We start from the raw sequence: 27,235 nt of genomic DNA, 5'->3' as shown, positions 1-27,235 counted from the left end.
AAACGCAGTACAACAAAAACTGTGTGAAAAATTGGAGGCTGGAAGGGTTGACACCAACAAATTATTCACTATTTCTAAAATCCTGGCATATCGACGGTTGACTCGTGCAATGGCACAGCGACGGTGTCTTTCTCCTGGACCATCACGCCATGTTTTGAAAAATTTCAGAGCATCTGAAGCAGGTTTATGGCCTTGCTAATAGGACATTGGAGAGTTAGCTCTCACTTTCAAAGGAGAGATGTTTGAAAGATTTTCTTTTCGATCCGATCATGTGAATGGAAGTCAGGGCCATCATGTTTTGATGATCGATATTGTCTGCAAAAGATGTTTTTTTTAATTCTAAAGTCAAGTATAAAACATTTTTACTTGATTTGAACCACACTTATACCTGTAAAAAAACTCGTGTTGATACAGTATCTCTTTATTTGAAAATTATTTTTTAAACATTTAAGATAATTAAGACCATGCATATGTCCTTCTTTGGAAAGCATTGCCATGGTGGGATTGAGACTTGGACTTGGGTAAAAAAAAAATATGTGATTGGGATATAGCTATACTGTAGTTTTGGTTTTATATTGTCTTAGCAGTCGTGCTTGGACTGTACTCCACAAGTGGCTACAGGCACAACCAGCTATAGCTTTCAAAGGGGGAGAAGCCTATCGCTCGTTTCCTAATATGAGCATTTTAATACAATAAAGCGCGTGCACATTTCAAAATGACTCACACCTGTCCTAAATCACACCGCTAACGTTTCTTTGATCATGTTTGTAAAAACGTTTGGACCTAGCCTTTTTTTAGACCCCAGCCTATGGAAGGGAAGGTCGTACGGTGTTACGTCACTGTGTTTGCAAACACACGCACAGGCACGCGTGCACGCGCGGGGACATGTACACGCGCATAGACACACACGTACACGCACACACTTGCTGAATGCCTCCGCCTACTACCAAGCAGATCAAAAGCACATGCACGGCGCTCCTGAGTGATATATTTCATCAACAAAAAAGCACAACGCTCTGCGTTATCCGGATCCTGCACGCTCTTAGTTCAACCGGTGTTCAAGGTAAGAAACGTTTTCTTTGCTCATACGTGGCTTCAAGATTTTAAAAAACACTACATATTTTGGCGGTCACCCGAGTCGACTGACGCAATCATCCTCGTCGCTTTTCCACAATAACCGGCGCTTTTAATTGTTTAGAATAGAGCAACGTCAGTGTTGTGATTGTTAAAATACACCGATTTGTGTTAGTAGTTGTTTCAGTAGTAGTTTAGTTAGTAGTTTCAGTTTTAGTACCCGTTGTGGCGTTCGGCCTCGCTGGATTATTTACCATTTTGAGCGGGCGATCATCTGACGTCATAGCCCTGGGGGCGCTTTTTATATCTATATATTGGATATTTTTTTGTGTATGTGTGTGTTGTGTTTAAATGTACGGTTCATCTTTCACACACTATTTTAGTCCCGCGATTTCATTCATTGTTTTGGTAGGAGCACGGTTACTACTAAGGCGTGGAATTACGTTGACGGTACTTCATGCCACTATCGGACTATAGGATTTCAGACAGTTTCCATAAAATTAACTCACTAAATTCCGCTGTTTTGTGGAACATTGGCATTGTAGCAGCCAGTTAATTTGGGCAGTACTCAGTGTTGATGAAACTGATAAATTTGGACTCAAACAATTGTTTTGTCACCGATTTGGGAACACGTTCTGTCTCCTACTTTAGCGAATTACGACGATTCGTGTCAACTGTGAAAGCAACACCAGCAACCGGAGACGGGCGAGCCACGTAGCGAGCTGGTTTGGTCAGTGACAGTTGCTTAAAAAAACTAGTGTCGTGTTCAATATCGTAAGTAATGGTTTTTCGCCCTTTTAAACGTTCGAGCAGTTTAGGTGGATATTTGAATATTGATGTGATTATTTTTTTGACGTAAATGTGACTCATCTTTCCTGTTAATTTTGCCATGATGTTCGAGGAAGACACCATGCGTGTGTTGCATCAGCCTGTGTCCAGTCACGATATTTTCACTCGCGTGAACTCCTTGTTGGGAAATATGAGTACAATAGATCAAAATTGATATTCTTTTAATCGTCATAAAATTTGCAATTATTCCGTCAGGTGTCTCGCTGTGGTGCGGTTACGTGGGATTTGCTCTCGTCGATGTTGTAGGCAATTGAGAATATACTTTGAAGATTTCTCATTCAAGAATGAGACATTAAATTGACCACAATAAGTAAAGGTTTGGCCGTGTATGTTTTAAGATTTTAATTGTGACACTTTAGATGTACGGTTTTTTCAGAAATTTATGTTACGTCTCACGAGTATGATTCATTGTGATGCAATGCACGGGGGGGGGGGGGGGGGCTTGGAGGTGTGTTCTGCTCAAGGTGTTCAAAGCTCTGTGACAGGGCAGCTACAAATAATAATATCCTGTTTTCAATTGGGAATGGTTTGTTGATTGAAGTCATTACAAAAACGTAATCCTTGTAATTGTGATCGTTGGTAGTGGAGCGGAATGTTCAATGTTGAGTGGTGAAGTTGTACAAGAACTCTCACAGGTTTTGCAACAGGAAGAATGCACACCACACCTCCCGATTTACAGGGAAATAACTTGATGATCGGCCAGCAGACATTTTACGTTTCAATTGTGGGATGTTTATATCTGTAAAATAGGTCGTGACTCATCCCACCGTGATCTTTTCGATGCGAGTCAATGGTTAGTAAAGTTAAGCAGTTATAGCAGTGTAGTATTGAATACCAGATTTTTTACAGCTCGTTTTTGAACTGCCCGTTTGTAACATGAAGGTAGCTGGTGTGAGAGAAGAGGATGCACAAAACCGGGTTAGGTGGAGGACATTGATTTGCTGTGGCGACCCCTGAAGGGAAAAGCCGAAAGGAAAATAAGTTTAACTTTTTTTCCTGTAATAAAAAGCCAACTCAAGCATGGAAAAGCAACATCATTCCGAAAGGACTCAAAGCCATCACACATTCACCTACATTTCCACATACATTAAATGATGATAACGGCAAATGATTTCTTTTACACAGCAATCTACAATATTGTATTTCAAATCTTCCATCTGTCATCACACTTTCACCGAAAAATCCTATTCCTACCCTGCAAGGTACCTTCATGCTTCATCACATTGCTTCATATAATCAGTTTCCTACATTTTGACACAACGTTAATGTTGAAACTGTATTATGGTACACACAGGTGCCCAAATATACTTTAAGAAGTATTTTTTTTTCAGTGTGTTTCAAGTGTAACGGCGGTGTTATCGGTGTAAAGAATGACATCGACATTTAAGAATAGCTGTTGGTTACACAGTAAGAAAATGTAACGATGCAATTCTTGGAACCAAAATCATACAGAACTGTATTTCTATGATGTTTGCTCAAAGAAATTATAAAAATTTATATTGGTGAACGTCATCATGCATGATACCAAAATGTGTTCCTAAAATCCTATGGCATCGAACTCTTACTGGTTAGAGGAATGTCACAACAAACTAAATAATAGTCTGTATGATCAAAACAATGTAAAGTTTTTCAAACAATGTTTGTGTCCTCTGTTGACATGACTTCTAAAAGTAGCAAATTTATTTTCTCTGTCATCGCAAGTGGAGAAAATGAACAGAATCTGGCTTTAGTCGCATTCCATCTCCCGGCCAGTGCACTATTTTCCTTTTTGGCAGCGGGGTTTACATCCAGCCAGGTGACTTTAAGGGTCGGTCGGTTCGGGCTCGGCGGTCAAGCAGTCCGCACGCACGTACGCGAGTTCAAAATGCGAGAGCGCCCTTGTGCAAACATGCCGAGCCTTTATGTTAAGTCATAGCGCCTCTTACACATACAAACATACACTGTGGCTCAAAGGGTGGGCTGGGGTAGTGTGTTCGTGTACACACATAAACACACGGAGCCATGGTCTAATCCACCTTCCGGGGTTATGCAAGGTCACATTAGCGCTTTTCATTGGCTGTTTAGTCTTGTGGGCTACTGAACATGGTGTTCTTTTTGTGCCTGTGTTTAGATTAGATCAATGCCGTAGGAACAGAAAAGGTGTCATCCAATCATTGGCGAGAATGATTCTCCCAAATCTTTTAGCCAAGCTATTCATTTTGCCATGGGGGGACAATCTTAATGGAGCAAACTCAAGTAATAAGATACATTCTCTGTAGAGTGATAAATTTACCTCACCCTAGGTCTGATTGGGAAAATAAAAAAAAAATATGCTGGGGGAGTTGTGATGATTTATTGTTGACGCTTTATTGTTGTATCATTTTTTTGTTTTAAATATTCTCTGAAGCACGTTGTTACAGGTGTTGTATGTAAATAAAGTATTGGTTCGCCAATATTGTACATGTGTGCATTGTGTTGTGGTTGACGGGCAAGATGTTGGCTATTTACATTGCAAGTTGATTGCGGAACTGTACACGGGTTGTAATTAGGTTAAGTTGTTTGTTGCTTTTCCAGCCTAATCCTCTTAGAGCCTATGTCGGCTGTTGTAATATTGCATTGTTGAAAGGCTTTCGTTTACAGGGAAGAACGTCTTGCTCACTCGAGGACTCGGATCTTAGTATAAGGAAAATGCCACTAAATTAATTGCGGGTAGAGCGTTTGCCCTTTTCCCCGCTGAAAGGCAGGAGGCGTCGCTTCGCAGATGTTGCCAAACGGCACATTCCTAAAGCCACGCCACGGCACAACCTGCTCCACTGTAGGCAGGCCCTCACCAATTTACAAAAGCACAAGGAAAAGATTAGTGGCTAAAGTGGGGCCCAACCTTGGGCAGCGAGGTTGTTGTAGTCAAATAATCTCTTGATTGGTTATCATACTCGAGTTTTTTTTGATAGCTTGTTGTGTGGGAGAGTGTTTTAGTTTATTATTGTGCTTTTATTTCATTGTTGAACACCAAGAGCCTTTAAATAGTCAGTTTTATTCTTGTAATACTTTAAATAGGATGTTGCCTTTCACACTGAAACATTTGTGATAGCTTGTGATAGTTGTGTCCGGTATGCCTGGGGGCTGAGGGTAGACCAAAATTAGACTTGACATTATTTGCAGTGTGAATGCTGTTTATCCACTGACAACTTTTGGACAAACATTTGTCGCCTGTTTGTGGAGTTGTTCACGTGCAATCATCTAACGCCTTAGCAGGAAATATAGCCACAGCTGAGTGTGTTGCGTAAGCCTCGAAAAGACAGAATGTAATCATCAATTCGCTCATTTCAGTAACTTGGCAGGTCTTTTTTGAGGGTGGGGGGGCTGAACTTCCAATCTTTTCGCGCCCTTCGTTTTCCGGCGCGAGTAATCTGCAAAATACTACACTACTTTTATGACAGCTTCTCAAACAGTTTTGACTAACCATTAACTTTGTGGGTTAAAGTGATCCCGGAGTCAGTGTCATCTTCATTTTAAGGTGCGACTCGTGTATTTAGTTATTTTTAGGTCGATTCAAGTATGGCAAATTGATCTGAATATTCTTAACAAATGGGAAAAGATCATTTGTTAATTTCGGTTGGGCCCGACATTGTGACAGAAGACGGTGTGCAAACAGTTGGTTCATTGAGACAAAATAAAGACTAATAAAGGCAAATCGTCTGTGTAAGCTCTCAGTCGTACAGGAGTGGTCCATCGATGAGAAGGTTTCTTCAGCCGTCATCTGTACAAAAGTGAAGGTTTCGGACGTTTCGCCTCCTATCCAAGAGGCTTCGTCAGCGAACTAAAGTCTGACTGGTCGTATCGGCCCCATTTATATATCCCTAATGTCCAGACCTGGTGGCGCCGGACACAGCTATGATAGGTCCCTACTCTCAGGTTGGGGGAGGCGCGGGACCCCCCCCTGTGACCCCACTGATTGTTCCTACATTCCTGACTAACGATTGGCCTATTACACCCACTCCCCCCGGTATCACCTCATCAGCAAAACGACCCTCATCAGCATTGCGAAAGTTGCCTAACCTGTTTTGCCTGAGCAGGCTATTGTATGAACGATCCAAATTGAACCTCACACCACCAGACCGGTTTAATGAAGGATTTTGTTGTTTTATAAGAATCGCCTCTTTTACCCCCCTTTCAAACCATCTATGTTCTTTCGCTAAGATTTTAACCTCATTCTCGTCAAATGAGTGGTTAGTAGCTTTTAGGTGCAAATGTACTGCCGATTGAGGCCCACTAGTATTATCCCTGCGATGTTGATAAAGTCTTTTTTTGAGAATTTGTTGAGTCTCCCCAATGTACTGCTCTTTACAATTTTCATTCTTACAATGTATGGAATAAACTACATTACTTTGTTTTTCATTTGGTAGCCTATCTTTTGGATGCACTAATTTTTGCCTTAACGTGTTTATCGGTTTGAAATAAGTAGGAATTTTATGTTGCCAAAGGACTCTTTGTAATTTTTCAGAAACTCCTGCAATGTACGGTACTGCTACTCCTCTCCTTTTAGAATCTTGAGAATTATTGGTTTCGTTCGCTATTCTTTCTTTCTGACATTTGTTGAATGACCACTGAGGGTACCCACAGTTAGTGAGTGCTCTCCTGATATGTTTTGACTCCTTTTCTCTACCTTCAGTGCTAGTTGGTATTAGTTTAGCCCTATGCTGGAGGGTTCTGATAACTCCTAGTTTATGTTGTAAAGGGTGGTTAGAGTCAAAAAGTAAGTATTGGTCAGTGTGCGTAGCCTTCCTAAAGACTTCTGTTTTTAGCGCTCTGTCCTCTTTTATAATTACTTTACAATCCAAGAAGGCTAGTTGGTTCTCTTGAATGTCCTCACGAGTAAATTTAATGTTGAAGTCTACAGAGTTGAGATGATCTGTGAAGGATTGAATTTCTTGTTTCTTAATTATGACAAAAGTATCGTCCACATATCTAAACCAGTGTCTAGGTTTTGTCCCTGGGAAGGATGTGAGGGCCTGTTTCTCCATCTCTTCCATGTAAAGATTAGCCACTATGGGTGAAACTGGTGAGCCCATAGCACAACCATGGATTTGTTTATAAAATTTTTCCCGAAATTGAAAATACGTAGTATTAAGGCAGATTTCTAATAATTGGCAGATGTGATCCGGTTTCAGTTTGGTTCTTTCATGCAGAGAAACATCCGCCAGCAGCCTCGTCCTCACCACTGAGACTGCTGCTGGGGTTGGGACAGATGTAAAGAGAGAAGTCACATCGTATGATGCCAAAGTTTCCTCAGGTTCCAATATGAGGTCTTTGATCCTCTCTACAAACCCTGTGGTGTTCTCTACGTGGTATTCTGTGTTACCAACCAACGGAGCTAAAATAGTTTTTAAATATTTGGCTACATTGTATGTAGAGGAGTCAATGCTACAAACAATGGGTCGGAGGGGGAACCCTTCTTTATGTATTTTTGGCAGGCCATAGATACATGGCGTGGCCTCTCCCGGGTATAATCTAAAATACATCTGTTTGTCTATATGTTTTCCTTTCTCTAGCTTTTGGAGACAGTCAATCATTTCTTTCTTGTATCTATTGGAAGGGTCCCTTTTTAGTTGCTCATACGTGTTAGAATCACTGATTAACCTATTTATTTTGTCTTCATAATCCAATGTGTTGAGCAGCACTGTGCATCTGCCCTTGTCTGCTGGCAAAATAGTAATATTTTTGTCTTTTTGTAGAGTAGTTAACGCCTTTCTCTCTTCTAATGTTATGTTGGACGGAGGAAGTTTGGCACTACTGAGAAGAGCTGATATTTTAATGCGTAGATCATCTGCCTCTGCATACGAAAGTTTGTTATTTTTAATAGCCGATTCAGTAGCTGTGATATAATCTATTGTAGGTATAGTTTTAGGAGTCACTGAGAAATTTAAACCTTTGGTAAGTACCGCCTTTTCTGTCTCTGAGAGATCTCTGTCAGAGATCTCTCAGAGACAGAAAAGGCAGTACTGGGAAGGCAGAAAAGGCAGTACTGTCAGTGTCTGTCAGAGATCTCTCAGAGACAGAAAAGGCAGTACTTACCAAAGGTTTAAATTTCTCAGTGACTCCTAAAACTATACCTACAATAGATTATATCACAGCTACTGAATCGGCTATTAAAAATAACAAACTTTCGTATGCAGAGGCAGATGATCTACGCATTAAAATATCAGCTCTTCTCAGTAGTGCCAAACTTCCTCCGTCCAACATAACATTAGAAGAGAGAAAGGCGTTAACTACTCTACAAAAAGACAAAAATATTACTATTTTGCCAGCAGACAAGGGCAGATGCACAGTGCTGCTCAACACATTGGATTATGAAGACAAAATAAATAGGTTAATCAGTGATTCTAACACGTATGAGCAACTAAAAAGGGACCCTTCCAATAGATACAAGAAAGAAATGATTGACTGTCTCCAAAAGCTAGAGAAAGGAAAACATATAGACAAACAGATGTATTTTAGATTATACCCGGGAGAGGCCACGCCATGTATCTATGGCCTGCCAAAAATACATAAAGAAGGGTTCCCCCTCCGACCCATTGTTTGTAGCATTGACTCCTCTACATACAATGTAGCCAAATATTTAAAAACTATTTTAGCTCCGTTGGTTGGTAACACAGAATACCACGTAGAGAACACCACAGGGTTTGTAGAGAGGATCAAAGACCTCATATTGGAACCTGAGGAAACTTTGGCATCATACGATGTGACTTCTCTCTGTCATCTGTCCCAACCCCAGCAGCAGTCTCAGTGGTGAGGACGAGGCTGCTGGCGGATGTTTCTCTGCATGAAAGAACCAAACTGAAACCGGATCACATCTGCCAATTATTAGAAATCTGCCTTAATACTACGTATTTTCAATTTCGGGAAAAATTTTATAAACAAATCCATGGTTGTGCTATGGGCTCACCAGTTTCACCCATAGTGGCTAATCTTTACATGGAAGAGATGGAGAAACAGGCCCTCACATCCTTCCCAGGGACAAAACCTAGACACTGGTTTAGATATGTGGACGATACTTTTGTCATAATTAAGAAACAAGAAATTCAATCCTTCACAGATCATCTCAACTCTGTAGACTTCAACATTAAATTTACTTGTGAGGACATTCAAGAGAACCAACTAGCCTTCTTGGATTGTAAAGTAATTATAAAAGAGGACAGAGCGCTAAAAACAGAAGTCTTTAGGAAGGCTACGCACACTGACCAATACTTACTTTTTGACTCTAACCACCCTTTACAACATAAACTAGGAGTTATCAGAACCCTCCAGCATAGGGCTAAACTAATACCAACTAGCACTGAAGGTAGAGAAAAGGAGTCAAAACATATCAGGAGAGCACTCACTAACTGTGGGTACCCTCAGTGGTCATTCAACAAATGTCAGAAAGAAAGAATAGCGAACGAAACCAATAATTCTCAAGATTCTAAAAGGAGAGGAGTAGCAGTACCGTACATTGCAGGAGTTTCTGAAAAATTACAAAGAGTCCTTTGGCAACATAAAATTCCTACTTATTTCAAACCGATAAACACGTTAAGGCAAAAATTAGTGCATCCAAAAGATAGGCTACCAAATGAAAAACAAAGTAATGTAGTTTATTCCATACATTGTAAGAATGAAAATTGTAAAGAGCAGTACATTGGGGAGACTCAACAAATTCTCAAAAAAAGACTTTATCAACATCGCAGGGATAATACTAGTGGGCCTCAATCGGCAGTACATTTGCACCTAAAAGCTACTAACCACTCATTTGACGAGAATGAGGTTAAAATCTTAGCGAAAGAACATAGATGGTTTGAAAGGGGGGTAAAAGAGGCGATTCTTATAAAACAACAAAATCCTTCATTAAACCGGTCTGGTGGTGTGAGGTTCAATTTGGATCGTTCATACAATAGCCTGCTCAGGCAAAACAGGTTAGGCAACTTTCGCAATGCTGATGAGGGTCGTTTTGCTGATGAGGTGATACCGGGGGGAGTGGGTGTAATAGGCCAATCGTTAGTCAGGAATGTAGGAACAATCAGTGGGGTCACAGGGGGGGGTCCCGCGCCTCCCCCAACCTGAGAGTAGGGACCTATCATAGCTGTGTCCGGCGCCACCAGGTCTGGACATTAGGGATATATAAATGGGGCCGATACGACCAGTCAGACTTTAGTTCGCTGACGAAGCCTCTTGGATAGGAGGCGAAACGTCCGAAACCTTCACTTTTGTACAGATGACGGCTGAAGAAACCTTCTCATCAATAAAGGCAAATCCAATCCAAAATGCATTTCACTCACTAGCAACAGTGGTTAAACAAAGCTCGTGTAATTATTTATACCCTGATGTTGATCTCTCTCCTATTTAATCAACGGCGCCACGAGCAAGTCTCGATTGACATCTTGCAATGTTTTATTCAAAGTGCATGACTCAGTTTGAACATTGATATTATGTCCGCCTGTCAACTATCATTTGAATGAGTAACTGTCGCAAATGTACCTGACTAACCTGTTTTCGAGCAGAGCTCCTAATTGTGTACAAAAATCTAAATCCTGGGCAAATACTGTGAAGAATCGAGGCTGGTGGCGGCCAACCTATATTTGATCCAGCCTGTCTTGAAAATTGTGAAAAAAGTTCAGATTGACGATCATATAATGTGCCGTGCTTTCCTGATTATTTGCTAGGTTTGTTGTCTCGCTAAGCAAAATACACATTCCTCACATAAACTTGTTTTTTATCTATTTATATATATTTTTGCCACTAGAAAAAAATATGTATTTTCTCAGCTTAAACAATAGTGCCACTATTTGATATTTTTCTTTCATATTACATTCATGTTTTATAATATTGTTTATTATTATTCCAAACACCTCCTTGTCCAAAAAGATGCCTCTCACCATCTGTGGCTGAGTAAATAAATGCCCCCGGCCACTAAATGCTGAAATGTTGGTAACATTGGATCAGAGTGCTGTCACTCACTATTCATCAATTTTGAGAATCGATTCATCCTTTCATAAGTTTCTTCAACCAAGTGTTTTACAAAACCCTATTTTATAACCCTATTTTATAATCAATAGTTTAGTCAGTTCGGCAATATAAAAAAAGAGGAGTTGCTGTGCTCAGATACCTTTTTGAAACGGATTGAGTTTGTATTTCCGTCATTTTTCCAAAATAAAAGATTTTTCCACAAATAACCGTTCTGCTTTCATGAAGGACAAGATTAATCTGAATAATTAAGGTTGACAGGCTGAAATCTGAGGATTTTGACAATTTTTAATTTCAAAATTAGCTTATGAAAATAACTGTCAATTTAAGGATTGATTCATTTTCAATTAATTCTGACCTATTCCCGTTTTGTCGGACTTTCCAAACTTGCTCTGAAAGTCAAGGCCTCGATTTACAAGCTGCTACAAGCTTTTGTTTTGCGCCGCAGCCGGAAGGTACCACAACAGTCATTATTTACTTGCGGTTCGCTCATTGGACACGCAAGCAATTTTTGCGCCAAGGTTTTGTCTAGGTATTTAATTTCAAGACAAGTGTGGGGTTGTCCTAAGCTCTCGCCATGCTTACATGCTGACAGAAATGGAGGTAAAAATACCTGGACATAACGTACTATAATGTCTATTTACTATTTATTTCAATACTTTATCATTTCATGTATTTATTCATGTAACTATTTAGTGTCTATTCATTTTTATGTAGGCCTTCTCACCTCTTTATTAATGTTTCCACTAATGTTTTTTTTAATCCCATATTTTTTTATATCCTATTCTTCAGTTTTATTTTGTCTTGCTGATCTTCAGTCTTGAGTTATTAGGTTGCGGTATTTTCTTTCAACTTGGGGTACCGGCTTATTAACATGTATGCTGTCAGAAAGTAGTAGTCAAGCTAACAGCAATTGGTTGACTGTTTTGGCCTGTTCAGTAAACCTTGACCTGCAACTGTGGCTATCCTTGACCACTTGTAAGGGCATTCACGTACTTAACACACTGACGCAAAGCAAACAATCGATCAAGTGACATTTTGGAACAAAATAGGCTTGGGCGTCCGTGAATCAAGTTACCGGCGTAATTTGTGTGTGAAACTAGGCAAGTAGCTAGTGAGAGCTAGAGAGTGCATTTGTGCGATGGATGCCGTGAATAAAGTGCAAGGAGCAAACGGCTTGTTTCCGAGGTAGCAGCTGTCCAGCAGCAATGGAAGGACTGCAATAACTTGTGCTGCCTAATGCCAAGCACGGAAAAACTTTAGCAGTTCCTGAAGAGCGAACTTTTTTCTTCTTGCCTCATCACAGGCTGCCAAATCCGCCAGAGCGAACACGCCCGCAGACCAATCATCGACAGCCTCACCTTCACCATCTGCGCAAAGTTTCTGTGGGTTTTACGCCTCGTGTCAATCACACCCACCTGAAGCAGTCGAGAAAGATCCAAGTTGGATAGCGCTCCACGCATCTTCACAGCAGACATGGCTGGCAAGCTGTCCCAATTTGGCAACAAGCTGCTGCGTCGCCGCACGTTGGATTTCTCCAACGAGGAGACGCGCTTTGCCCGCTGCCTGTCGACCCTGGACCTCATCGCCTTGGGGGTGGGCTCCACGCTGGGCGCTGGCGTCTACGTCCTCGCCGGCGAGGTGGCCCGAGAGAAGGCTGGGCCCGCCATCGTCCTCTGCTTCCTCATAGCTGCACTGTCGTCCATGTTAGCCGGCTTATGCTATGCTGAGTTCGGAGCCCGCGTCCCCAAGACTGGCTCGGCATACCTCTACAGCTATGTGACAGTGGGAGAGATCTGGGCCTTCATCACAGGCTGGAATCTCATTCTTTCCTATGTGATTGGTGAGTCTGCAACACAATTACTTTTTATTAGTGAAACCCAAATACTAAATGAAAGACCTGCTGTAAGCCACAGCTCTTGCCCAGAGACACAAGTGGATACTGACTGCATTTTCCGGTGTATAAGGCACACTCAAAAGCCTTGATTTTCTTCAATAGATGACCCTGTGCCCTAATACGCAAGTACACCTTACATGTGAAGTAATTGAGCCACAACAGGTCTCGCAACTACCACTACAGCAGCCACGACTCCATTTCCATCTGTAGAAGTCATTGTTGTGATTTATAATGTGGCGTACCTTATATTTGGAAAACATTGATATATTATATTTGGAAAACTTTTCATTCATTGGAGGTGTCTTATAGTCCGGTGCGCCTTATAAATGGAAAAAGTTCAAAAATATACCATTCATTGGGGTTGCGCCTTATACACCGGAAAATATGGTACATTTTTACAATGCTGTGCTTGTATATTAATGACACATAACACTGTTGCACATTTTGGCTGAAATCAGCTACAGCTCATAATCAGACTAAACTTTTGACAGTTAACGCAAATAAACAAAATGAGTAAACATAAATTGTTGAAGCATTTTCATTTGTAAAATATAATAACAAGTGTGTTTTTAAATAACAATAACAAACAAGCGAGATTTTACACCTGCAAAATTAAATCCTAAATGATATTTAATACATTTTAGTTACATTGCACGATTGTTTGGAAGAATTTGATTTCAACAGTCATTTAGGAATTTTTGTTTACTTTTTGACACTAACATTTTTTAAAAGAAGCACTTGACAAATAAAATACAAAACTACTACTAAAAATATAAAAATGAAAACAGGGAATTTAAAACAATGTATGTTTTTGTTACGTTCTAATACAGTAAAGTCTCGTTATATCGATATTCAAGGGAGTCCGAAAAAATATCGATATAACCGGGACTATCGATATATCCGACCCTGTTTGCATGTAATTTTCTCCGTGCGTGCATAGAAATAGTATCGATATAACCGGGACTATCGATATATCCGATATCGATATAACGAGACTTTACTGTATCTCTAAATCATACATTTTCACCCATAAGAAGTCTGACTCGAAAGTATCCCCACCAATGAATGGGGTTCAGTCTGAGCATTTTTTTCCCTACCTGACTGATCCCCCCCCCTTTCCCAATTTGTAACAGGTACTGCAAGTGTGGCCCGTGCATGGAGCTCCACTTTTGACAACCTTGTGGAGCAGAAGATATCAGCGTTCTTCAAAGCCTCCATGACAATGAAGGTGCCCGGCAATGTGTTGGCGGAGTACCCTGACTTGTTTGCGCTCATTCTGATACTTCTGCTCACCGGTGAGTCATCACCGACTGAAAAGGGACATGTTTTGGTGGCCATTCGTTATGGACAACTGAAGCTATACCAAGAGCAGTTGTCTGGAGGGACGGGGGTATCTGACATCAGATGTTAAAACTTTCTCCAGTTTGAATTCTTCTTAGTGAGGTGCGGTGTCCCTTCATTAGTTAACTATTTTTAGAGCACATTACCAAAGACAGCGAGTATTACCGGTTCTTGAAAGATTTACTTAGCATCACGGTAAACCAATAATAGGCTCAAGTAGAAAAACGAGGAAGTATGTGAAGGAATAAGATATGGTCTGGTCAACAAAATCACAGGAATAAGCTGTCTAGTTAAACTCAGACCAGACAGTCACATTTGAGTGTTGATTTCATAAAGCCACCAGTGCACTTGTCACTGTACTGTTGCACCTTGTGTGGGATCTCAAATAGTGAGAACACTGCTAAATGTTATCGGTTCCTGATGGATTGATGTCATTCCCACACTTGGGCCCACACGTCGCAAATGATCTATCGGATGGGTTTCATCTGCTCTGTGCCCTTAGGCCTGCTGGCCTTTGGCGTAAGCGAGTCGGCGCTGGTCAACAAGATTTTCACCGGCATCAACCTGGTGGTGCTGGGCTTCGTCATTATCTCGGGATTCGTAAAGGGAGACACGACCAACTGGAACCTCACGCTGGAGAACTACACCAGTTTCCTGAACGAAAGCAATAGCAGCGAGTCAGTAGTCTACGCTTGGAAATATTGTGTATCTTGTTTGACTGTGAATTCACTTGTGATTTTCTCTGAATGTCATCTAGTATTGAGAAAGACTTTGGGACTGGTGGTTTTGCCCCGTTTGGCCTCGCCGGCGTGCTCTCTGGTGCCGCCACCTGCTTCTACGCCTTTGTTGGCTTTGACTGCATCGCCACCACAAGTATGTCAGGCTTCCTCAATTATAACAAGCTATCTTGAAAGGGACGCACGCCCCAGTTGTTTCCAACTGCCGCACCTTCCCACTTTCATTTGAAAAAAACGGGTAGTAACGTCTGAGCCCATTTGATCTCTGTTGCTAACCAAAACGGCAGCACCAAAAGGCCAAATTAAATCTTGTCTTTGAGAAAAGACTTTGGTTGTGTTGGTTTCGCTGGTCAAGAAACCTCCTTTAGCACAGTATAAAACAAATCATTTTAACATGCTTGTGGTAAGGTGATAAAAGTTGTAAAATGGAGGTACCGCTTATATGAATTAAAACAATGAGTGGGGGGAAATAAATAATTAAAACACAAAACTCTTCCCAACGTGTTATAAATATAGAAAAGCTAAAACACAAATAATACAGACAAATAAACAGACAAAAAATACATAGATTGTGTTAAAATAACCAAAATAATTGATACAACTGATGCAAAGTTACAAATTCAACAGTCAGCAGTATTCAATACTAATAAGTAATAATACATTGAAAAGAAAAAAGATTAGAAAATGAGAATTAAAAAAATTCCTCTTGTAAATACATTTACAAAAAAAGCAATTAAAACAAATGAAAAATAAATACTTTTTTCAACATTTTGTGAACTCAATCAAGGATGCATCATGAACCAAATGACAGCTAAGCTTCATGTTAGCAGTATTTTTTTTTTTTTTTTTTTTTTTTTTTGTGCTGTCACTAATTTTGCTCGTTAAGTGTCTGTCAAAAATGGGTGTTTTCAGTACCGCTTTTCTCATTGGATTACACTATGGGTGTGACATTTAGTTTTTTTTTTGCATTTTGCCTCTGTTAACTGATCACATGTTTGACACGAGAGGTGAAAGTGCTTTTTGAGCATCTGTTTTACGTGAGTGCAAGTACAGAAAGCAGTCAACTCTAGGGGCACCTGTTTCTGGAATTTCTTGCGTAACCACAGCTGGGTCCACGTGCAACACACAGCATGTCAAAACTGGGGCCTGTTGTATGACAGATTACCACGGTCGGAATTCCGAACCCTTTTGTTTTGTTTGTTTTGTCAAGGACGTGACCGTACAGCAGTTGTTGAAGTATATTAAGTAAGAGGGTAAAAGGAATTGCACAACATGATTGCGACGCTGTAACCATAATACTGAAGGTGATATATTTTATTTCAACCAGGACCACATTCCTGGTTGAAGTAAAATATATTTTATAGATTTTTTTTTTCACAAGAGCTTTGTTTTGGCCTTGGTGTCACGTACTGGGGTCATGAAAAGTTGATTTGTGGGAACTGAACTCCTCTTGTTTTGTTGAATATGTTGTTTTTCTCCAACAATTATGCTATTAGGCTTAACGACACGCAATTTAGTCACGAAGCATTCTCAACATTTTTATTTTGTCTTGCACAGGCGAGGAGGCCAAGAATCCCATGCGGTCCATCCCCATCGGCATTGTGGCCTCACTCCTCATCTGCTTCTTTGCCTACTTTGGTGTGTCAGCTGCGCTCACCCTGATGATGCCCTACTACCAGTTGAACACCCAGAGCCCTTTGCCCGAGGCCTTCACCTACGTGGGCTGGGCCCCGGCCCGCTACATTGTGGCTGTGGGTTCGCTCTGCGCCCTGTCCACCAGTCTTCTGGGCTCCATGTTCCCCATGCCTCGCGTTATTTACGCCATGGCGGAAGACGGCCTGCTGTTCCGTACGCTGTCCCGAATGAATGCTCGCACTAAGACACCGCTGTTGGCCACCATTGCTTCTGGCATTGTTGCGGGTAAAATGTTGTGATATGTTTGTTTGTTTGTTTGTTTTTTTAAATCACCAAATAATTGGCCATTTTTACTGATTTCTAAAAGAGGTTTGCTCAACTCATGAATCCCATGGCTCTCCTCAGCTCTGATGGCTTTCCTGTTTGACCTCGGCGCTCTGGTTGACCTTATGTCCATTGGAACATTGTTGGCCTATTCGCTGGTAGCCATCTGTGTTCTCATCCTCAGGTAGGAACCTCAGCTACAATTTATTGAATCCCCATAAGACACATTTTAATTGTTTTTATAAAAAGTTAAACAACGTCCTCAACAGTGCAATTCAGTTGTATTTGACTACTGTCTATTACAATTGAATCATGACTAAAGTAGTTCTTGCCTGTAAGCGCTGTGCATAATTAGTGACTTTGTAAAATATTCAACACACACATTCAAATGTACATGTATTAATTTCACTTTTTAATGTATTTTTTTCATCCTGATTATCAAATTGTGGAATGAGGTCTCTTGATATGTTTTTATTTAGCCAATTGTAAAGAATTCAAGAATCAAGTCGGCTTTACCCCAAATAAATCCTCTAACTTGACGTTTAAGATACCAGCCAGGCACGTTGCCATCATCCAGCCAGACAAAGAAGCTTATGGAGCTGGTAGAAGTCGATAAAATGGCCGTCAGCGGCGGGGACAGCGGTGACGAATACACAGAGAGTGAGGAGAAGCCCCTAAGGGAGGTTTTCAGCACCAAACTGCTCTTATACCCCAGCGCAAAGACCCCCACGCACACCTCCGGCCAAATCGTCTATGTGACCACCGCCATCATCTGTGAGTACAGTGCAGCGCATTACACCAGAGCGCCGCGTTCCTGTTTTAGCTTAACCGCGCCGTTGTGTGTGGCCGTGCAGCCGTCCTGATCACCATCCTGTGCATCATCCTGGCTAACTGTCTGCCTGCGCTGCTGGACGGCCACAAAGCCGTGGTCGCGTCTTGCGTTATTTTGGCTCTGCTCTGCGCCGCCTGCCTGATCGTCATCTGCAGGCAGCCCGAGAGCAAAGAGGCTCTGACCTTCAAGGTAAAGGCACCTGATTTTTCCCCAAAACACTCCACCCACCCTTCTTGTTTGCACACTTCATTGAGTACAATTGCGTCACACGACTTGTGTACACATTCACATCATGTGCTGGTATTTTCCAAAACAATACCTCCAGGTCATAAAACTTTCTGTCCATAACAGCGGTCTTAAATATCTCACCACAATTGCATTTTCGGTTCATGCGGAATTTCACCTGTAAAAACTCAATATACCTAAATTGTTGTGAGTCGCATGTTTAAGTCCAATTCCCCATTGCACCACTTCTACATAACCGTGTTAAGCACATTTTTGTTGTCACCTTTTTTGTTAGGTTCCTCTGCTTCCTTGGTTGCCCCTGTTCAGCGTCTTCGTCAACATCTACCTCATGATGCAGCTGGACAAGGGCACATGGTGTCGCTTCACCGTCTGGATGGTCATTGGTATGTGTGAAGACATGTCTTCTTTGCTTGCGTCGCTTAATGCTAGAGGTGGAAAAAGCATCAAGTAGAAATTTTAGATACTTGTGTGGGAAAAGACAAGTCAAATTTTGAAAAACTCATCAGTCGTGTCGTTCGTATCTCATGGCACAACACGACGCATATGGTTCTATCTTTCCTGACGTCTTCTCTCCTCACATTCCACCCCACAGGTTTTGCCATCTACTTTTTCTACGGAATTAAGAACAGCAGTGCCAACCGCTCCTCCCAACGCAAATATGAGCCGGCGTTACAGTCCAAGAGCCCGATTTACAAGGGTGCCCCCGACGACAGTGACGTGGAGGGGGCCAACAACCCCTTATAGTCACTCAAAGTCCCGAGAATGGAGGGAGACGGGGGGATGTGTGTTGGAGGTGGGCATGCAGACTTTGGGAAGTATACCGAAAGGGAGGAGAGGCCAATAACTGGATGCTTCGGACAGTGTGACAGGTGTTCTTTATTTTATTTGATGTCGTTTGTATATAGTCAGCCAAGTAGCCTGCTCTTGCCACGCAAACTGTTGTCAGCTCGCTTTCTGGTCATCATGCGAGATCCTCCTCCTTCCTCATCTCCCTGAGTGAAGATGACAACCAACGCCTGTGACGCTATGTGGGGAAACGTCAACTCCCTATCCGCGTCCAATGGACTTGATTGCACCAGCCTGTTGCTTTGTGTCTGCTGTGTGTTTAAACAGGGTCGTGCCAAAGTTAAAACAAGCTTGACGTCCTGTTTTGGACTGAAATGTTCTAAGGTCAATCAATAATGGCACACTATATTTGGCACAATATATTTTGATGTCATCGACAAGACACCTCCCAAGTTTTTTCTCTTTACTTTTGAAGTGGCGACTTCCGCAATGGATCTTTTCCCTGGCACATTTGTCAAGTCTAAACTTGAGACAAACTTCAAACATGAACTTGTCCTTGACATTCAGTGTACAGTGGACTCCTTCCCAAAAAGGTGTGATTCTGGTTGAATTTCAAGTTCCGGGTTGTTTGCTTGTTAAATTTCAGTGAAAGACGACACACCCATTGACTTTGTGTGTTGTTTTAGCTGAAAAATGTCAAACAAACCGGCGGCAACATTGGAAGCCGATTTTTAGTATTTAGAGTTGACTTTGAAATTTTTATCACGTCAAATCAGTCACAATCATTCATGATCTACAAAACTTGAACTTTCCATTGAAATTCGGTGTACAGCACACCCTAAAGTTCTCACCTCTGTCGACTTTGCAGCTGTAACATGATGTCCATTGTTTCCGGGGACAAAACTTGAACTTTTAGTCGATGTTCGATGTACACTGAAATTGCAGAACCGGGGTTGTTCTCGCATCAAATTTCATCACTGTCAAATCCATTTATGAGACCAGTTGTTACTTCTTGTTGGCTTTCAAGAAACAGAGGGACGTCTAACGTTATTACACTGGCTGATGTTACAAGTTTTTCTAACATGATGCAAAATTCAAATTGTGCTAATCGCACCGGGGAAAACACTTAAGCTTCTTGTGACTTTCAGTGTACTGTACAGTGGAACCTCCGAAGTGGTGATGGTGGTCAGCTTTCAATTTGTTCTAAAATAGAAGTCATGACTAATTAGCATGCAGCACAGCAATACTTGTCATTGATTTTCAGCGGAATCTCAAAATGTTGCGACTGTTCGTGTCTACTTTAATTTATATATTAACCCTACAGTCCATATTTTAAGTAACATTAGCATTTCTATCATGGAAGCATAGAAATGAATTGTAAACTCAAGTATAACTCAGCCCAAGATGCCCGACGAGGCACGTAACGTGAGTGGCATGGGCATTTTTGTTCTCATCGTTTTTAGCGAACGCACACTGTATAATTAATTTTACATAGTTGATATTTTATGAATTGTGGTAATTCCCCATTGCCCCATCTTTGCTATCACTGGTAGCCTTCTGTGGTGGCTTTTCAATTCCAAAGGTAAGCCGCACTTGAAGCTAGAACCATAGTTGTTAGACTTGGGAGGTTCCACTTCAGTTGTTGTGCCTCCCCCCCATTTTTTAAGTCTTTGTCCACACTAAATGAAGTAATTGCAGATATCAGGGTCACTCGATGAGCTCATTGACATGTGTGTGCGTTTGTGTGAAAACATACCGCTTCATGACTTCATCATGGCAGAGTATTTTGAGGTCTCTTTGCATTTTAGTTTCAGTAGACTTGGGAGCTTTGTTACGATGTAGGTTTTTATCTGTTCTGCAGCGGTTTTTATTTAAATGTGTACATGATCATGTGTAGGGTGACCTGATTGAAATTCTTTAAGTCAATCAGTTGATAGTGATAAAGTTTTTACACGAGGAGTGGGCAACCTGTTGATGTACAGTATATAGAATTTACCGGCCGCCATGCATTTGTAAATCAAATGAAAATTCTTTAAATAAAACTGTTATTTAATGATAAATACATACTTTTAATATAATATACTATTTTACAAACCTAAAACGTTTTTTCTTAAATTTGTGTTTTTCGTAATGTTGCATTTTTTTCCTGAATGTATATATGGGGGAAATGTTAAACTAAAAAGGCCCAATAGTGATGGGTATGCCCATCCCTGTTAAAGACAGTTGTGTATGTTAGCATGTAAAGAAAAGAGTTCAGTGACTTTTTTTGTTTTGCTATTGAGGTAATCGGCCATTCTGACCAAAATGAACTACTACTGCTAACCTTATGAAACAAAGAATGACATTTTAAGAGTTGGTCTATAATGTCATGTGATTTTTAAGTGTCCCCATGCGTAACATATGTGCTTTACTGTATGTTGTACAGTACTCGTTTGAGTATTTGTAAAATGATGTAAATTAAACCCCACAGCCCTCCACAAATATACTCAATGCTGCTGAATTAATGTGGAGGGATTTTTTTTCTTCAATGTGAAATCAATGAGGAATGCCTCAAAAGAATCATCGCTTGGGTGGCGGGAAAGCAAATCTAAGGTTGGCAATGTTTATGAAAAAAAAAAAAACTTAAGGTGTAAGAGTCTACTAATCATGTGATTACATTAAGCCCTCGTGCCTTTGAAAACAATCCCTCTTAAAACGATGCTTTGATATCAGTAGTGATTTTTTTTGGTCTTATTTTACAAAGTGTACATAGAATTGTCATATATAAATACACCAGGCTGTACTTTTTTTAATTAAAAAAGATGAACTCACATAAGCATTGTGTCATTTTTGTGTTATTTTTTAGTCTTGTTTCTAAAGGGTATTTATAGTGGCCATGTATAAGAAAACCAGGCTGAACCTAATTTTTAATTAAAAAAAACTATAAATGGGCTCGCATGAGGATTATATCATATGTGTGAAGCAAGGTATTAATATCCGATAATCAGGTCTAGTTTGAACCAGACGGCTATCCTTATGGCAAACATGATAGGGTCTCTCCATGACACCTTTTGTTAAGTTCATGTGATTCGCAAGACAATATAAATGCTGTGTCTGAGTAGATATAAGACACATTAAGTCCTTGTTTTAACAGTCTTGACAACATTTTAAGACATTTTTGTCCATACATACCCGTTCTTCACAGTGACACTGGTCTTGCTGGGGGGTATATTTAAATTTTATCACTCTCCTACATATCAGAAAGACATAAAACAGGAAGTCAACCCTACAATTTTCTTGACAGCCAAGTTTTCTATACCCTTCCAATAGTCTAAACACGGCTAATGGTTAATATTTTGTTTGTGTACAGTTAGCAAACCTCTCAAGTTAGCTTTGACTTGCAACTTTGTTACTGTAATTAGCAAAGGTGGGCGCGTCAGTAAATTAACCGTTCCATTTTCAATTCGTCATTATTTCAACTGCTCTAAAATAAAAAAATGACCCATCTTTTTAACCAAAATATCAAATATATAAACTAAACATCACATACCATATTAAAAAAGTAGTAGACGAATCCAAGATAAATACTGTCACGTTCACCCCTCCACCGAACGCGACCGACCCGAATGCACCTTCCAGCACAGGTGTTTCCAATCACTAATTGTGTGACCCAAATCGAAGTAATTGTTCATCAAGATATACTGTAACAGAAACCCAAAACCTTGGGATGCTGTTTGCTAATGAATACACATACATAAAATATTTAACATCATTAAAAAGTGTCAATCATTGTTGTGTTGCCAAACTAAAGTGACGTGACGTCACCCTGGGTAAAGAGAAGGCCGGTTCCCACTACGCATTTTCCGCCTCCTTAGCCAATCACAGCCAGTCTCCGCAGAGTTTTCAAGTTCCACTTCGATATTCCAAATCTTCAAGGATTGACAAAGACTATAATGTATAACATTTTTGTTTGGAATTGTCATGCAATTTAATCTTCATCTTTGATTTTTTTTATCGCCTAATCACCTAAAACAAGATTATCTTCTTCTTCTTTTCCTTTCGGCTTTTCCCTTCAAGGGATCGCCACAGCGTATCAGCGTCCTCCATCTTTCGAGGTTTGATCCGCATGTAAAACAAGATTATAAATTGTGAAAATATTCAAACAAAATGCCGGTAATTGTAGCGCGCCCTCTTTTGGCCACCCACACTTAAGACACCCCTAAGCCTTTGTTATTTCTACAGTCCACTTTATTAATTATTGATGACGTACACCAAGCCAACGTTTAAATTAATCATAGTTCTCCTTTGTTATCTATAGTTGATAACAAAAAAAATGCACACACCCCCATTCAAAAAGGAGGTTTTTAAGAGACAAACAAACTGGATCCTCGCACCCGCATTATATGACATTACTCAATTCTTAGTGTTTGTCTTCGTTCTCAGACCTTTTACCCACTGATCCCGGGAGTATCAACCCTCATGCCGTTGCTTATCTGTGAGCAAGAAATTCCCTCTGGACTAAGCAAGACACCTGTTAGGCTTCCTGGTCTACATTTATCAAAATAGTGCCGCATAAAAGATCCTGCAATCATATGATCATATAGTTCAGCTACCTACTACTCACCAACCAACCTTGTCTTGACAACTTGTGAATTTCCATCATGCAAGTACCAGTAATGCCAGACTTCTTTCACTCACTAGTCCTTGTCGCTTGTGCCAAGCAAGGTTTCATTAGAGTGATGGATTTTTCATGCAGTGATTTCAGGCCATGTCCGCGTTTCACCACAATATTTCACTCAGTCATAAAGTTAGATATTAAAGAATAGTATTGTCAAACAGTGAAATGTTCTGCCGGTGATTCACATCTTTATTGTTATAAGTGTTAATGAACAACGCCAAATGCTTTTCTTTTCATATTGTATTGTATTGTACAATTTATACATTAATTAACTTAGTAATTGGCGATTGCCATTTTATTCTGCGATATACCAGAATTGGCATTGGGCTGAAGGAAATAAATAAATAAATGCATACATTTTAAAAATGGTCTGTCTCGAGTAAGAATTGTTGGGTTGTGCAGTGACTATAAGTGCTGTGTATTTCTGACTACTGTATATAGTATATGTCTGCATCTGTATAGCGAGATGTGAAGAGTTTGCCTGATTTCTATTGGGTTGTGTATATTCACAAGTGTCAATGGTCATCATTAACTGTGTCAGCGTGCATGTCCGAAAAGCACCAAAACTGTTGATGTTGAATGATATGAGGGGGCATTTTGTGCTTTTAATTGAGAGAAAAGAAGTGGATTTTGCACCGAGCACATCGTCGACACAGGACAAGTAAAGCGTGTTACTGCAACATGGAAATTATTTAGGAAAGAGCCCGCGCTGAAGTCATATAGATGAAGAGAAGGCCCATCTCCCAAAGATGGAGTCCAAAAGAAATTAGCTCAGCAGAGGCATTGGCGCCCCGCCTTGGTGACCTCCTCCGAGGAGTGGACCGTGTTTGGGACCAGTCCGCTCTTGACGCCTTCCCATCCGTCCTGGATCTTGATGTCGCCCCCGCGCACCAGCTCAAAGATTTGCCTTGTCAGGTCCATGAATGCCTTCAGGAGACAAAAAAAAAACAAAGTACATACAATATATCCATTTACTCCATTGAGTTAAAGTACAATGAATATTGTATCACTAATTTGTTGCTCATGTGTGTTTAAAAAATACATGTGAAGAGCACTTTTGAAAAAAATACTCTCACCCTATATTCCAGGGTTAGTATAAGGCGCAGAAAACAAGTGTTTTCTTTGGTCGCGTAATAAATGGCCTTTTAAAAACAAATTCTCTCAAAACATATTTTTCAGCAAGCCTTGTCATATATAAACAAACCGTCTCCACGTTGATGGCGTCCCGTGCCGACGTCTCCACGTAGTTCATCCCGAAGGCCGTCGCCAGTTTCTCAGCCTCCTGTCGGCTCACCTGCCGCTGGGCCTCCAGGTCACACTTGTGGCCCACCAGTAAAAAAACGATGCTGTGCGGATGGACGTGACTCTGCGCCTCCTCCAGCCAGCTGTGCACATTCTGGAATGAGCGCCGGTTGGTGATGTCAAAAAGCAGGAGGCCGCCCACTGAGTTGCGGTAGTAGGCTCTGGTGATGGACCTGAGGGAGGTGATCATCAGTGAGAAGACTTATTTCAATAATACAACTGAGTAATTGAAAATGAAGTGAAAATTGAATTTAACCATTTGAGACGACCATTCATTTACTGTCAAATCCTGTGGTGTCTTTACCTACAAGTTTCATTCATTGATTTAAATGCTGGGTTCTTAAAAGGCTATTAAATTAATGCATATTACGATGTAGTAAACCTAGGGTACCTGAACCTCTCCTGCCCGGCGGTGTCCCAGATCTGGAGCTTGACCCTCTTGCCCGGCTCGATTTCCAGCAGGCGTGAGAAGAAGTCAACGCCCACGGTGGGGTCTGACACGTGGGCGAAGTGACCTTCAGTGAATCTGCGGATCAAACACGACTTGCCCACCGTGGAGTCGCCGATCACAATCAGACGGAACTGGTAAAGCCAGATTGTGTCCATGTCAAGTCTGTCAAGGAGAAGCACAACCTTTCAGTCACAAATGTCCCATTGAGAACTACAGTGGGCTAACACCGGTGTTACCGTTTTTAAATAAAGTGTCAAAAACAATAAATTGAGATTTTGGTTTGTTTGGATTTTTTTCCCAAATTCAGTCAATAAATAATAATAATAATAATAATAATAATAATAATAATAATAATACTCAATAATAATAATAATAAGTGTAATATTTTTTGTTCTTTTAACTTTGGTGTTGCGAGAGTGGGTGCCTTTCCACCATCTCCTGTATTTTGTTTTTCTACTTCTTCCTTTCTTTTCCTCTTCCTTCCATAACTTTGCTGCTGTGAAAAGTACATTTCTCCACTGTGAGACTAATAAAGGCTAATATAATAATAATAATAATAATATAGATTCAATATTTTTATTGTAATTTATAAATTGGTAGAGTAAAATGTATTTATTGATGACTTTGTGAATTGCCGAATGAAATAACTTTATTTTTAACGGATTTTAAAATATTTTACAGAAATGAACTTATTTTTACGTATTTTATTTCAACCAAGTTTAAAAAAATAAACATGTTAATTGTGTACTACAGTTATATATATATATATATATATATGCATCAAGTGCCGTCGATGGCAGCATGTGGCCCACAAGCCACAGATTCAACACCTAAAAGGAGTATCAGGCCTAACCATCACAATTCCCAAGAGGGTCCAGCTACTGCACTAACATCCATCATCAATCCAATCAATGCCGGTATTTGCTCATTTACCTGGAAGCTTAGGACTCAATATGCGTCAAACCCGAGCCCCATTTCGACGGTGATGCCTTCAAAAACAAGCCGACGGGGAGGGGAGGAGGAAAGACCAAAAAACAAAAATAGGCACGGTTGTTGTTCACCAGCCGTGCATCGCGATGATTCACCCTTAAAAAAAGCTAATCAATTGATCTTCGATTCGAGTCGTCAGCACATAGACGGTCCAGTGCGTATTTTCGAGGCTATTTGGAAAGAAACGACAGGGAAGAGGAAGACAAATACGACGGCATCACGCACACATCCGCCCAGTCACACCAGCATCCGCTCGCCCTCATCAGCACCGTCGACATTTGCATTTACCGTAAGTGCAACCACTGAGAGGCAGACCAAATCAGCGGAAGTGACGCAGTCGATCGTCGCTGATTTATAAATGTCTTATCCCCCACCCCCGACCTCCCCAAAAACATGCACACCGTTGGTATTTTAATAATAATAATACATTTTAATTATAACAACCTTTCAAAACTCCCAAGGACACATTTCAGTCGCAGGATAAGTACATGTTTTTTCTGCGGCCATTCGCACCAGTGTTCACTCAAACACATTCACAGGACTGACTCAAATATAAAAACTCATTTTATGCCATTCAGCTAATTTGCTATACGACAATTTTGTCTTACTTTATAAAGTGTTTTTTTTTTTATATAAAGACGCACCGTAATTATGACGAGCATTTACGACCATGCATAATTTTTGAAGAAAAAAAACCTTTCTCAAAATAGAATGTCGTCAATTTTTGCAATTAAAATAAACACATTTTCCATATATACCAATAACTAAATGGTGATTTCACTATAAAATAATTACAAATGAGATTTTTTAAAGCAACAACTGGACAGAGGGATTTCTTTGTTGTGAAAATAAAAAGTACAGTACAAACAACAGTTCCTTTCCCATACATGTTTGAACTAAAAAAACAAATATTTACTTTTGATTTCAGATGAAACTGTTCTATAAATAGATCACATAATTATTGTTGTTTTGTTTCGATCCATCATTGATTTTTTGCCATTTCATTAAAAGTTTTACTGAGTAAATCTGATATTGCCTCAGATTTGGTGGTTTTCGGATGTTGAAAATCCCACACCTCACTCGAGCACTTGAATGCAGCGGGAGTCTCTCCCAGCCAAGAGTCGCGTGGGAGTGGGAG

The 27,235-nt window shown here is 40.5% G+C and overlaps 2 protein-coding genes across 4 annotated transcripts in view; one reads left to right on the top strand and one right to left on the bottom strand.

Moving 5' to 3' along the window:
- The first annotated feature begins 909 nt into the window (after positions 1 to 909).
- On the top strand, positions 910 to 21,512 carry slc7a3a (solute carrier family 7 member 3a). The gene is made up of 11 exons (XM_089017036.1): positions 910 to 1,063; positions 12,206 to 12,742; positions 13,930 to 14,091; positions 14,640 to 14,814; positions 14,895 to 15,010; positions 16,432 to 16,794; positions 16,915 to 17,017; positions 17,381 to 17,607; positions 17,688 to 17,854; positions 18,186 to 18,294; positions 18,504 to 21,512. Exons 2-11 carry the CDS (start codon positions 12,376 to 12,378, stop codon positions 18,653 to 18,655), a joined length of 1,941 nt encoding a protein of 646 aa, XP_088873162.1. The 5' UTR covers positions 910 to 1,063; positions 12,206 to 12,375; the 3' UTR covers positions 18,656 to 21,512.
- Positions 21,513 to 22,918: 1,406 nt separating this feature from the next.
- The window catches only part of LOC148886435 (ras-related protein Rab-39B-like), an 11,144-nt gene continuing 6,827 nt past the window's right edge, over positions 22,919 to 27,235 (bottom strand). For 2 of the 3 annotated variants that reach the window (XM_089016804.1, XM_089016806.1), the window contains 3 exons: positions 25,048 to 25,269; positions 24,559 to 24,829; positions 22,919 to 24,281 (listed from right to left, as the gene is read on the bottom strand). In XM_089016804.1, the coding sequence (XP_088872930.1) occupies positions 24,126 to 24,281; positions 24,559 to 24,829; positions 25,048 to 25,269 (649 nt within the window). In that variant the 3' untranslated portion in view covers positions 22,919 to 24,125. Of the gene's footprint in view, positions 24,282 to 24,558; positions 24,830 to 25,047; positions 25,270 to 26,040; positions 26,340 to 27,235 lie in introns of those variants that run through there. The other variant, XM_089016805.1, reaches the window with a different exon arrangement.

This window comes from Hippocampus bargibanti, linkage group LG16 (genome assembly GCF_051943395.1).
Source record: "Hippocampus bargibanti isolate YZ-2025 linkage group LG16, ASM5194339v1, whole genome shotgun sequence".
Classification (NCBI taxonomy): Eukaryota; Metazoa; Chordata; class Actinopteri; order Syngnathiformes; family Syngnathidae; genus Hippocampus; species Hippocampus bargibanti.
This window is presented reverse-complemented; position numbering and strand designations above follow the sequence as displayed.